Source organism: Physeter macrocephalus, chromosome 13 (assembly GCF_002837175.3).
Source record: "Physeter macrocephalus isolate SW-GA chromosome 13, ASM283717v5, whole genome shotgun sequence".
In the NCBI taxonomy this organism is placed as follows: Eukaryota; Metazoa; Chordata; class Mammalia; order Artiodactyla; family Physeteridae; genus Physeter; species Physeter macrocephalus.
Genome location: NC_041226.1, coordinates 21115026 through 21129763, shown reverse-complemented (window position 1 = coordinate 21129763; position 14738 = coordinate 21115026). Strand labels below are relative to the sequence as shown.

The 14738-nt window shown below is 37.7% G+C and overlaps 1 protein-coding gene across 1 annotated transcript in view; it reads left to right on the top strand.

Annotated features, from left to right (window-relative positions):
• LRCH1 (leucine rich repeats and calponin homology domain containing 1) overlaps positions 1-14738 on the top strand; it is a 183847-nt gene that overhangs the window by 156577 nt on the left and 12532 nt on the right. The window contains 2 exon segments of the mRNA XM_055089619.1: positions 215-287; positions 11024-11133. Coding sequence (XP_054945594.1) covers positions 215-287; positions 11024-11133 — 183 coding nt within the window.

Below are 14738 nucleotides of genomic sequence, written 5' to 3'. Positions count from 1 at the left end.
TTGGACGGATCTCTCCCAAAACAACATTCTGTCGATTCTACCACTTAAAGCATTAGCAATGTGAAGATGCATCAGTTATCAGTTTTTAGTCCGGACTTCCTCACAGCAGCAAATGCACGGAGGTCGTGGTTTTATTATAATCCTTGATCATAGAGAAGCATGCATAGCTCTGCTCCAGTTCTTTAAAAAATGTCCTTTCCTTCCAACACCACAGATGAGAGAGAACTCCCCTGCCGTCTCTCCTACCAACACCAGCACAGCTCTGTTTGGCCTGAAGCCTCGATCAGGTAAATTGAAACCTTAGTGTTCTTGCACGTGTGAACAGCTCAGGAGTTTCTCTTTAGCCTTTTAAATGCATACATTATAGTGTGAGCAGCCTTGTCAACTCTGGTGAGTTTGAGTCCTGGCATCAGAACCCCATTACAGCGTGGAGAAGGCCATATTTTCGAGCCTTGTGGTCGTGAATCACCTATTAACGCCATGTTATCAGTAATAGATTATCTTACCTTCTTTTGAATCAGAGCAAGGAGAAAAAGATGTTGGGACATGTAAGTGGGAAAGAAATATTCTGTTGATAAAATAGCCGCCCCTTTGCCCGGGTGGTTCCTGGTACCTTGCTGAATTAAGGCTGGTGACTCTTTTCTGAGACAATCCTCATTTGCTCTCTGGGCCTTGGTAAGGACTGTGTATTTACTCATGTGACAGGGTGGTCATTCCAAGACTCACATGAGTGGTCAGGAGACATTTTTAAGAGCATTTCTGCTTATATTACCTACTTTATTTTAACTTAGTATATTCACAAATGTAAATTATAGCAATGTGCAAAACAACTACTGATTTTAAAAAGAAGGACTATGTGTAGAAAAATTTGGTTCTTCTGATTTTTCCACGTACTTAAAGTTCTAGCACTATCTACCTTCTTTTAGGTGCTTCTTTGTTTCAATATTTTTGATTCTTAAGTCTTTTGCATACACTCACTGCCAATGCTTTTCAGTAAGTGCTAAGAAAGGACTCAGACGCTTTAAGCAAAAGGTAGTAAAGAGCTCATATGTTCTTGGGTTTTTTTTTTTTGCGGTACGCGGGCCTCTTCACTGTTGTGGCCTCTCCCGTTGCGGAGCACAGCCTCCGGACGCGCAGGCTCAGCGGCCATGGCTCACGGGCCCAGCCGCTCCGCGGCACGTGGGATCCTCCCGGACCGGGGCACGAACCCGTGTCCCCTGCATTGGCAGGCGGACTCTCAACCACTGCGCCACCAGGGAAGCCCTGTTCTTGGCTTTTTAAATAAAGCATTTGGCAACAGTTGAAGTTATACATGTGTATATTTTGAAAAAGGCTACCCATAGAAAAAAAACGAAGATGGTTCTTTTATAAAGGAATGTTTTTTCGTTTTTAGAGAAAGTTGATTGATGGTAACATGTGGCCAGGTGTAATGGCTTTCTGGCATTTTGAATGGGCTGTAAGACAAAGCCATTTGAGAAGATGCTTGGGTGTGGCAAGGGTTAGGAGGTGTTTTATGGAGAACCAAATTGTGTATGAAATAGGACTCAAATGGCTGGCCTCACCATTCATGGAGCTGAGCGTATGCAGCCAGATCTGGGTTGGGCCTCCATTTCCAAGGTCTCAGATTGTGCTGGGAGGAATGGAGGTTTCCATGCCTTGAGTGATGATCTGCCAGGAATGTTCTCTATACACCGAGGACTTCATATTGGGCTACAGACTTTCTCCTCTCCCTTACAGGCACTTTTACACAATTAAAAAATATCTTATAATTGAGCAAATCAAAAGTTGAATGAATCTCCAAAGAATAATATTCTTTTGAATGTGCATCTTTGCAATTTAGTTGCAAAATTGTCTCCGTGACTTTTTCATTTCTTTTTATGGGGTCCAAACTCAACTTATCAACCTCATACCCACACTGTTGAACCATTTCAGACTCTTTGTGGTGGTGAAAAATAAATGAAGTATTTATTTTGAAAAGCAGGAAACAAAGATAATTTCCTTTCCTAGCTTCCAACCTTTCTATAATGCTGACTAACCAGTGTGGAAATTGTGCCAGTTGTTGAAAGCTCTGTGGAGTTTGGTTGTCGTAAGTAATGCTGATTTTTCTTCAGGAACATCAAGTGGCATGTTGGAACGTTATGAAACTAGCATCATGTATTGGGAATTTTAAAATTTTTATTTAGTGACTTTAAAATATTATAGTATGTATTTTTCACATTTTCTAGAAAATAATATACATACTAATCTTAATTGAAGATCACATGACTAAAAAAGAGAGAAATTATTTTTGATTGAGTAGCTTTGGAACTTTAAAAAGTGATTTAATTTTTATTGTAAAGTTAAGTGTATGAATTCATGTGATTTCTGTGTTAAAAATAAAAACAAACTGCTCAAATTAGCAAGTGGGAATAGAAACTTAGATTCTTAAAGTAGGCTAATAGTTTTCTTCAAAAGAAATTTTTTTTTCTGTGTTTTCCTCCCAAGAAAGACAACTGTATATATCCAAATATGCATTACTAGAATCATGTCCTTGTATTTTACTGGTCCTGCCTTATGATTGAATAAAAATTGTATAGATATTTCCTAAACATCAAAAATTATTCGATGGATAGTTAGTACAAAAAGAAAAAGAGATGTTATTTCATAAATGACCAATTTAGAAGTGCTTTGAATTGACTGACATCTATTGGTTAATTAGGTTTGTTGTTAAAGAGACTCTACTAGTGTCTGAAATAGGTTCTATACTGATCAGTATCTAAGACAGTATTGAGAGGTATACCTGTGTGTCAAGGGTTGAGCAGAGTTGGCTAGATTCACTTATCAATAAAGCATGCCAGCAGACTTACAGATGTCTTTAAAGAGAAATTTTACATTACCTTGGGGAAAAAAATCCACCAGTGGTAAACACTGATTCTATAATAGATTTATTTCTAAATAATAGACATATTTATACATATTAAGCTTTTTCTATGTAAACGAATTTTTTGTGTGAACCATATTTGCTAAGATTGTTAGTTATTTAGGTCTTTGGAAAAGGTGTCTGGTAGGTCTTTTGCTTTTTATCTGCATAATCTATGGGTACTTCTTCTTTCCACTGACATGATTCATTAGTACTCTAAGTCTGTGGGCTTGCGAACTGTTAACGATTAACGGTATTAACTGCTTGCCAAGTATATGATTGATAAGTACTAACACTCAGTTTTTTATCATTCTTTTTATTCCATGCGCCATCTTTCATTCTTCTCCTATATTGTACATTTGAAATTAAATTCCATAATATGAAATTCGCTTCATTTCCATACAATCCTTATGCCATTTGTGAAATGCTGCTGCCCCTTTGGTTTTTCCTGGTCCTTGTGCAACTGTACGCGGACTGGCTCTCTCGCTCTCCTGCAGACCCAGCCCTCACTCTTCCTCCTATCTCCTTCAACAAACTTACACAGGCACAAACATGGGACAACTCTAGCTACAGTGTTCCATCTGAAGGAGACAGTGACAATGGTAGGTGGCTTTGTACCTATTCTTCGATGTGCTCATTAATAAGCCAGTGAATGAATATACTGAACATTCATTTCTGTGCAGCTGAAGTTAGAGTGTATATTCTCCTGCATGCCTGATATAAGAGATAATAGTAAACCTGGAAAGTCCAGAAAAGTGCATGTGCATTGTTCTCTGGCAGTTTGTCAAGCTACATTTAATTATCTTGAATATTCTGAATTTTGGAAGGACTATACAATAATTTCTTCTCTATCCTTTCTGCTTGGGGTTTTTTTTTGTTTTTTTTTTTTTTGGTGTGTTTGCTTGTTTATAAAAATTGGGGGTTTGTACATTTGGTTAATCTCTGCTGCTCCTGCTTTTGAACTAAATGCTTTCAGAGTTTCATCTTTTATCATCTATGCTTACCATATGAAATTTTTAAAGTAATCAAGACATACTGTGGCTGATCCAAGAGGACTGCACTGAAAACAGTTAGAAGTGAGAAATTCCTAAATATGAAATCACTTGCTTTTTTTTTTGCAAATTATTTGCACATTTTGACTTTTGATACCTTCAGCCCTTTTGAGTGTAATTTCATCTATATGATACTCAAGAATGGTAACTTGGCTTGAGAACCAAATGTGTAAATAAAAAATTGTGGACACCTAGCTAGGATTAATGTGGATATCGTTTGATTTCATGCCCACTAAATATCTGAAGTAGCCTAAAAGATGAAAATAAAATAAATATAGTTATTTAGATATATTTACCACAGATATCTGAATCTCCATACTGGTCTGTTACTTCAGATATTAAACATTTTACTCCAAGATACCAGAAGATAAAAGTAACGTGAAATGAAATAGAGAGTATGGTTTATAGGGAAGAGAAGTGATGTGTGGGGTAAAACCACAATGCAAGCACAATAAGAAGATGTATTTTCTGATAATACTTATTTTTTTTATCTAAGTGTCAATATGTTATATGTAATGAATAGAAACCATATATTTAAAACATTTGCTGTGATTTCTGGTCAAAATTCAACCAAAAAATGCTTTTCCAGACTTCCTTATGTAGAAGGATAATGTATATCTTGGCAGGTTAGTTACAAAAGGAATTTCATTATTTCATAGATTTCTAAAATTTTTAACTGAAAACAAGTGTGATTAAACAACAACAACAACAGGGAAACCAAAGTCCCTTCTAATATCATCCCATTTTAAATTCTGGAAGTTGAGGAAGGCTAAATGGAAACTTTCTTGATAAACCTGTTCCTTTACTTAAAAATAAAAAGGGGAGAGAGGCATTTTGGTTTTTCAGAAAGCATGGCTATTTATGGATCTGATGTTGTTTAAAGGAAATGAGCCTAGAATGAAAGATTTATGTGTGATTTGGTATTTCCTTAGGAGTGATATCTGAAACCAAAGCCTTTTTTTTTTAAGCTGGGTAAGATCTAGACATCTTACGTAGCAGTAAGATTGCTGTCTTTATAGATGAACCAACTAAAACGAGAAAGGTGGGTCACACTGGGTCACGCTGTTAGGTAGAGGGAGAGGTGGGGTCACACCCAGGGCTCCTAACTCTCTGATCATCTCCTCTCCACCATATCTACCTTCATCTACAGCTGTTTATTGAGGGTTCTTTGTGCAAGCTACTAAGCCAGATGGCCTTCTTTTTATTGAAAGTCCTAAGATTTCCATAGAAAAATAATCATTGTGAAAATCTTTCTGAAAATAAAATAACCTGGTAATACTTCTCTGGTAGTTTTTGTTTGAGTGAAAATTCCAGGGATTCATGTGTAGCTATTATGCCCCCCCCCAACACACAAATAATAAAAGGATTGTTTTCAGTATTTATCTACCTGGGTTAATCATGTCAGATATTGGATAGTTGTTATTTTCCCCTATTTTTAATTTGTCTACAATATGCCCTGGGCAAGAGATGATTTTCTATTAATTATCTATGAATTTTCTGGCAACAGAAATCTTTGCAAATATTTGTGTAGGTTCCCAGATCTGACCTTTCAAATAGAATCTTCATTCTCTTTGTGCTAAATATTGCCTTCTGATTTGAATACATTTTCCAATACATTTTTTAAATTAATGAAGAAGCACTATATGTATCCCCAAGTATATGCGCTAAGGTTGGAAGAGGAATACAGCCTACTTTTATGTTGTTCTTACTGGTTCCTCTGAAATAGTAGATCCTATTCAGTGGCCTCTCATGGCATTTCAAAGCTGATTACCCCAGCAGTTTTGTTTCCTCATATTTTCTCCATTATCCAATATCTGCAGCTATCTCACCCTGTGTAAATAAATGGCATCATATTACCAACTCAACCCAGCATAATATAGCTTGTCCTTCATTTATATTTTTATTATTTTTGGTAAAGTTGGCATTTTTATACCTTGTTCACTGTCTTGCTTTATGTTAAAATTACCCTTTTATTTAAATATCAATATTTAAGCAAAATTTAAATTTTATTTAAAGAAATACATTTAAAATAATAAACATAGCTTTCTAATATTTTGTTTCAAATATATCTCATTTCAAATTCCCTATTTTCCCTAAAACTCATTCTTCCAAGAAATAAAAAAAGGCAAACTGGCTAGAAGGTTCTTGGGAGTTTGAATTCCCACAATCCCCAAAGTTCTGTCTCCTAAAATGGATGGGGAAGGATGTGGATGTGTGTCTGTATGTCTTTCCACCCCTGGAGCTGGATGGGGCAGCTTCACTTCAAGTTGTTCTTAACTTGATAACTTCTCTTCTGCTCCTTTTTCTTGTGCCCTCTTACTACTCTGTATCTTTCTTTCCTTTTCCCCTTCATTTTGAAATTAAAATCATTCCTATCTTCCTTTGAATTATTTTCCCTTTTTCATTTGCAGTGAATTGGTGGGTGCTAATTTACACTTAAAATTGATCTTTAAACTATCACTGGAAAGTGAATGAATGGACATATCTATCTTGGGCCAGTTTACAGACATTTTCTGGAATTGTTTTACCATAATCTTGCACTTCTAGGTGTTATTTTCCCCATTACACAAATGATGAAACTGAAGCTGTGAGATGAGAGTTGTTTTCAGTGGTTCTCAACCTGTCTTCATATTAGAATCACCTGGGCATTTTATAAACAATAACTGCCTATACCCCACACTGCCTGTGCTGATTTATTCATAGTAGCGTGGAGTCTTTGCACTGATTATTATTCTTATTATTTTACTGATTTTATGTTATGTTTAAGTAGGTGAAAACCACTGGGTTGAATAAACTGCCCAAGACCATAGAAAGGAAATCTGAGCATTTTGAGGGCAGAGGATTTACATAACTCATTTTTGGGCACCAGGGAATAAATGAACGCACTAATTAGATTTCAGATTCACATTAACCTGGATCTACAGCTCGTGATACTTTTTCAAAGCCACCATATTGCTGCCCTTGAATTTGTATGTCTTCAACATCACACCCAGTCCAGGTTTTTAATTTCCAAGGAGAAGTTGAGAGCCAAATTCCAAAACATCATGTGTCCACAGAGAAGAAATCTAGAGTTAAATTTAGATAACAAAGGTTAATAATATAGACTGATAATTTCTATGCAAAGTTCCTTTCACTTAATAATTAAATAAGTAACATTTCAGGCAATTTTTAGAGGAGCGAGCTTTCTTTGCTTAACTGAAAGATACTTTTACAACAATTAGAAAAAGTTTCTTGTGCACATCCTTAAAGATTTTCTGAGTGCGTCCTATGTGTTAGGTATGATGCTCTTTACTGTGGATACAGCTCTGAAAAAGACAGACTAGATCTCTGCCTTCCTGGAACTTTTATTTCAGAGTCTAATGCATTCAGACCTGGAGACTAAGATTTAGGAGATTTTTCATGTTAAAAAAAATTAAGATGACTGATTATCAGGGTAGGGTAATCTCTGACAAGGTATTCTTCATATAAAGTGATCTTTGAATGAGGGAGTTTTTGAAGCACTTGTTTGTTTATTCATCTAACAAACTGCTTTGTGGGGCAGGGGTAGAGGTTTAAATTGGAAACAAACATAAACTCTTACAGAGTCCTAATGGAGAAAAGCAGATCTCTCCTGTAGGACAGAAAGTGAAGAGTGCCATGAGAGACACAGATAAAGCATGTTGTACATTCACAGCTGACAGACCACTCCCACCCAGGTCAGGGATGAAGGTGATGAGGAGGGTGAAGGAGGAGGTAGAGATTATGGAAAAATCAGTGGACTTGGACATGTACCTGCAAGGATGCATTTGATATTCTGCATAAGCATATTGACCATTCCCTGCAGAGTCTTTGCTTAGAAATTTGTCTCTTCAGCTAAAGAAATTGCAAATATGAACAAATCTTCCTTTTCATTCTTTGAATGTTATCAATATTTGATATACAGTAATTAAACAGCTAAGCAGGACTCGTTTTTTCCTGCATCTTAAATCACCTATTTCCTTGTCTCTTCCTACCCCTTGTGCATGCATATGTGTGTGTACACACACACACACACACACACTGACACACACCCTCACTCTGCTCACTTGCCCCTCTTTTTTTCTTCTTATTTACACAATCAGTGTGACATTTGATGTGAAAGACAGTTACTAACAGGGCTGCTCTTAATAGTGTCTTGCAGCCACAAGCTAAACTTTTATTCCCCTGAATTAAGTAGGGGAGTTCTTGAAATGTAGTGATATGAAATTAAGGAAGACCAGAATAATTCCTCCATAGATCACTTTCCTGAAGTTTTGACCAGGCTGGTCACTGCATTTATTATTTAAATATGACTTGAAAGAAAAAAAAAACACAACTGTGGATAAAATAATCAGAGCTACCATAATGGTCCTATTAAAATTATTCTGTCATAACAAACTTATGTGCTCTGTAGATTTATTATTAGTTTAAATAGTTCATTTTAAATTCTAATATATTCTACAATAACTAATCTATTTAGAAAACTAGTAGTATTATAGTCAGGTTTCCAGTAATTTTATGTACATTTGAAGTATTCATTTTAAAAATAATGGTTCACATATGTTTTAACCCTTTTTGACTACTTACATTCATAAAGCAAATACCCAAGCATGCATTTTGTGTTTTTTGAGACGTATGGGAATTTAAGATGAAAAGCAATGCCAGGAAATTAAAACCCAGATACCATTGAATTATCTTGGTGTCTTACACAGGGCTCTAACAGGGTATAAGATACTTGAAGAGTGTGCTGTTAGCCAAAAGCTCACGTTAATTTAACTTCCTGATAGCTTCGTATTCAGAATGAAATCTGCCAGTAAAAACATACTGAAAATATTAAACATGTAGTATTAGATAAGATTTCCCCCAGAAAAAAAGGGAAAGGAAAATAAAACCTCCAAAGAAAACATTAGATTTGTTTAAACTGTTCTGGGGTTCCCCTTGCTGGCCAGTGTGTGTATTACTCAGCTAAGTCCACATTCCTTGACTTTTTTGGTAAATTTGGTTGACTTTTTCTTTGGTGGTGTGGATTATTTCTAGACTTTACATTTTAATATATATCTCTTCTGGTCACTATGTTTAAATGGGTAGATTTTTTGGTTGGTCTCAATATGGTGCAAAGGCAAATATAATGCATTTCCAGTTTCTTCCGTGCTTCTTATTTTGTCAAATTCTTCCTCATTTCCCTTTGCTCTGTGAACTTCTCATCTCTCCCTGCTGGTTGGTCCATCCTACTTCCTTTGCCTGCCTTGCCTTTATTTTTGAAACAACTGGTCTCGCTTCCTGTGGGGTTTGGTTTTTGTAGGTCTTGGTGACAAGACTTTGGCTCTTTCTGCTTGTGGCTTCCTTAGGTGGCTTGAGGCAGAAGCCCAGGCCCCAGGCTGACTTTTCTCTGAGGTTCCAGAAGGTGTTAACATACAATAGATCATTCCCTCGTTCCATTAATTTCTGTAAGTCACGGATTTCTTAAGATGTGTCAACTTTCTGGTCCTCTATAGAGCACCAGAGGGCTGATTCAGATATCCAAGAACTGATTTAGAAAGAAAATACTGAGATGTGAGAAGTATAGTGCAAGACACTTATTAAAGTGTTTTGGTTCAAAGATACAAATTGAGGTTAAAACGACATAGTTGGGTGAATATGGGATAATTGATTATATGGTGGACTCCAGTTGTTTTTATTCAAAGTATTTTTGTAAACCATATTTAATTAAAAAACAAATAAATTGAAATGCTTTTAAAGTGGTTCATAGCAAGTGTTTGGCAGAATAGAATAAACGTTACATAATCTTCTTATTCTACATTATTGAAGATACGGTGATTGAAGCTCCTAGAATTGCAGTATGTCACTGCAGCCTTCTACGTGGTATTGATTTTTAAAATTGGAGTTCTCTGCCCCAAATTTTCTGAAGCGCCCCACTCATTCGTCCCCCCCGCCCCCAATCTGAAAATCTGTGGGACAGAGGGAACCAACTACAGCTCTTAACCGTTCTTTGCCCCCTCTGGTGTGCATGGAAAGTTGACAGTCTTAATACGATAAGAATCTCAAGGAAGAAAAAGATTCAAGTTTAAATTCGCCCTGGGCTTTGTATCCTAATAAAAATTGCCATAATCACTCTGCCCGTACATAGCATTTTTTTTTTTTTTTTTTTTTTTTTTTTTTTTTTTTTTTGGGTATCCAGCGGCCATGGCTCACGGGCCCAGCCGCTCCGCGGCATGCGGGATCCTCCCGGACCGGGGCGCGAACCCGTGTCCCCTGCATCGGCAGGCGGACGCGCAACCACTGCGCCACCAGGGAAGCCCCCATAGCATATTTTGTACCTTCTCTGTTAGTCTTTAAAAGATGTCATCCTTCAAAGGTTGAGAGCATTCATTTTCTCTGCAGCCAGAGCCTTACCTCCTTCCAGAGTTGCCACTGTGAGTCGCTGTTTCTGGAGGTTGTAATTTTAAGGACCTGCCGCCAGAGATGATCTCTTAAAACTGTCTCCCATCTTGCCAGCTTTTCTAAAAGGAGTCTGTGGTCATCTCTGAAGAGCCGACTTTTGGGATGTGCTGTCAGTGACATGATAGAAGGCAGAATTTTTCCCTCCACACTCAGATACCTATCTGAGTGGATAATGTGTATCATCCCTTAGTTCCTAACCCAGGCTGATGAAAAACCTCAGCCAACAGAATCCTTAACCTGTGCTTGTTTGGAACCTGTAAAGCAATTCTGTCTTATTAATTGAAACAGAGTATCCAAATTTAATGAAAGGATTGTGAAACCTGGAATGTAGATGAAAACTTGGAATAAAAGCAGTGGGAAAATGAGAGAGAAGGGGTCTGGAATGGTGCCAAGGATGACCAAGCCCTTTCCTGGATTCAGCTGATGGTTCGTCCACACAACCCAGAATAATTGAATACATAATCTTCTCTAGAATATTCGAATCAATCTTTTCATGTGAAGTCAGAATTTATTGTTTTGTGAGTGGTGAATGAATTATTTGGGATAAATAAACTATTTGATTTAAATATGAGCAGCCCTGTACAGCACCCTGTACTAGGCGCTCCATAAAGGCTTTTTTCCCTTTCTGTTACAGTGTTTCTCAGACCACAGAGAAATTTGGAATCTATAGACCCACAGTTTACAATTCGGCGGAAAATGGAACAGATGAGAGAAGAAAAAGAACTGGTGGAACAGCTCCGAGAGGTACCGGGAAACATTGTATAACTGAATAATTATTTCCAGAATTGAAGCAGCATTCTGTATGTTTAAAAAGTAGACATTGGGGACTTCCCTGGTGGTCCAGTGGTTAAGACTTCACCTTCCAATACAAGGAGGGTGGGTTCGATCCCTGGTTGGGGAGCTAAGATCCCACATGCCTCACGGCCAAAAAACCAAAACATAAAACAGAAGGAACATTGTAACAAATTTAATAAAGACTTTAAAAATGGTCCACATCAAAAAAAATCTTTAAAAAAAAAAAGTAGACTTTGAAGCACTGCAGACTGAATATCTAGTTTCAAATCTAGCCAGCCTCACTGTTTGATATCGGACAAGTCACTTAACATCCCTGAGTTTGAGTCTTTTCATGTATTAAAAACAATAGTTCCCATCTACCTTCATGGGATTTTATGAGAAATACATGAGATAATGTAAGTAGAAAGACTTAATACCTATGTATAAAAGCTAGTATTATTTCAGTTCTGGTACGCTTTAAAAAATGCACTGTTATTAATATACTTAATAATATCCCATGAATTTAAAGATATTTATAGTTATCCTTACTACGTACCCCAAACCGGCCAGAATTTTCGAATGTCATAATAGGCAAACCGTTTGAGTTCCTACCAAGGGTGAAGTCTTGTGCTGGGTGCCAGGGAAGATTTCAAGCTTGGTGATGGCAGGGACCATGGCTGTCTTATTCCTTGTTGTGTTTCTATCCCCAGCACAGCTCCTAGTGGGAACTGTGTATGTATTTTTCTACCCTCATGGTCTTTGTGTCTAGTTAGGAGGATCGTATGTAAATATGTGGAAGATCAAACAGCAGGACAAGAGTCAGTCACCAAAGAACACACTGGTATTAGTTATTAAAGGCAGTACATCATGAATTACTACATAAGTTCTTTATATTTAAAGAGAAGTACCATAGCCATGAACTAGAGGAGGTAGATTTTATACTACATCTTCTCCTTTCACTAGCAAATGATTATTGACGGCTCTCTGTGCCAGGCTGTATAGTCTAGGTGATAGAGAAAAGAACAAAAAGGTCCCTGCTCACATGAAGCCTGTAGTCTACTGAGAAGACAGAGTAAGTAAGAAGGAAACAGATACATACACAATTTCAGATAGCAATGAGTTCTACAAATGCACAGTGAATCCTATAATTAAAACTAAAGCTGAATTAAGGTAGGTCAGAATCTTTGTTGTGGAAGATGCTACTTTATATACGGTTTAGCACATAGTCAGGAGGAAAGAAAAAAAACCCAGAAACCTCTTACCACCACTTTAAGCCACTGTGGTTGACTCAGCAGTCACATAGGGCAAGTCAGTCCTCTGTCATTTGCCTAGACTATTTGGATGTGCCGTAAACTTGGGAGGTGAACTTTCAGAGATATGTAAAAATAAGATCAGGAGTTGAGCTATGCCTCTCAAAGAGTGATATAATTTTATCTTAAAGCCTGGGTCATATTGATAGCTTATGTTTTAATTTAGTGATGTAAAATTAGAGACTGAAAGCGTGCTTGGAAAAAAATGAGGTGTCTATACAAGACAGTTCTGAAAGAGAATTATGCAACCCTGTTACATGCACTGATTTTCAAGTGCTTCACTTATTGCAGATCTCCCAGTAAAGTCATCCTTTTTTACGCCGTTATCCATTTACAAGGAGCTTCTGCTGTAAAGCAGAAATTTGTATTTGAAGTTTTAAAAACTGATCTATCTACTTCTGCTTCTGAGGAGATGGAGTTGATGTACTTTTCCCCATTCATCCCACTAAGTACAACTAAAACCCCTGGTGATTATATATAAAATAAGCATAGGAACACTCTGAAAAGTGGAGAGAATAATTCAGACTAGCTGGGCTCCTCGGGACTAGGAATGACAGTGGTTGTGAGTCCAGTGGGATTTCTTTTTTGCCTTATCTTTCTCAGACTTGAAGGTGAAGTAGTTGGAAACCGGAAATGCTAATGGGCACGAATTAAGAAAAAAAAGTCCCAATGAAAGCTTGCTTACTTTGGGCAAAGGACCAGAAAAGGGGCAGCCTAGTGAGAGAGAAAATTTTTAGACATTAAGGGCTCTTACTCCAGCTAAACACTACAGAAAACCTGTGGTCCCACCCCTACCCATGCCTGCAAGGATGGCGTAGGCAGCTAGACTTTAACCTCTGCTGGGATGGTATCAGAGAAGGCCAAGTTGGGAGCCAGGAATTTCATTCCCATGAGCTAAGAATGATCCCGTCCCCTCCCATGGTGTCGGTGGAGCCCACATGGGGAGCCTGGATTTCCACACCCACCCCAGTCACTGACAGCAAGTGGAAATCTGCATTTACACAGCAGTAACAAGGTGGTAGCCTCCCTTTCCCTGCCAGAGCAGTGTCCAAAAAAGCCAGCTAAAACAGAAAGTTTAAATAGGATCCAGAGTCTCATAATACCAGAAATGTCCAGGTTTCAACCAAAAAAATCACTCATTCTACCAAGAACCAGAATGAATGTGAAAAGATAATCAACAGATGACAACACTATTGTGGCAGAGATGTTATCATCTGACAAAGATTTTATACTGTTCGTCACAGAAATGCTTCCACAAGCAATTACAAACACAGGTGAAAGAAAGAAAAAAACAGAATGCCTCTGCAAAGGAATACAAAATCTTAGCAGAGAAATAGAAGACATAAAGAAGGACCAGTGGAAATGTAGAACTGCAGAATACATTATCCAAAAGAAGAAGCCCAGGGGGTGGGCTCAACAGCAGAATGGAGGTAACAGAGGAAAGAATCAGTGAACTGGAAGACAGAACAATAGGGATTACCTAATCTGAATAGCAGAGAGAAGATAGACTGAAAATAAATGAGCAGAGAGCCCCAGGGACCTGTGGGAGTGTAACAGATGATACACATTCATGTCATGGGAGTCCTGGAAGGAGAGGAGAAGGGGAGTAGGGCCAAAGAGGTACTTGGGGGTAGGAGGGAAGTAGGTGTCGCTGTAAAACAGCATTGTGAGAGATCCTTGTGGTGATGGACATGTTCTATCAATGCCAGTGTCCCGACTGTGATGTTGTAGTATATATTTTTGAAGGTTGTTACCTTAGAGGGAAACTGGGTAAAGGGTACATGAGATCTCTCTGTATTACTTCTTATAACTCCATATGAATGTATAATTATCTCAAAGTGTTTAATTTTTTAAAAAGGGAGAAAAATTGATTTTTGAACTAAAACATGGTCTCAGAGAAAAGCATCTCTTAATGCCTTTTCTGCCCCTTGCAGTCTGTCTGAACCAGTTGGATTTGGGTTTTTTCATTTATTTTTGTTTATTTTATTTTATTTATTTTTTATTGAAGTATAATTGACTTAAAATATGATTTTAGTTTCAGGTGTACAACATAGTGATGTGAACTTAAGAAGTCCATTTTTTTTTTTTTTGGCTGTCTCGGGTCTTCGTTGTGGCACATGGGATCTTCACTGTGGCATGTGGGATCTTTTGTTGCGTCACACAGGCTTCTCTCTAGTTGTGGTGTGTGGGTTTTCTCTTCTCTAGTTGTGGCGTGGGGTCCAGAGCACATGGGCTCTGTAGTTTGCGGCACTCGGGCTCTCTAGT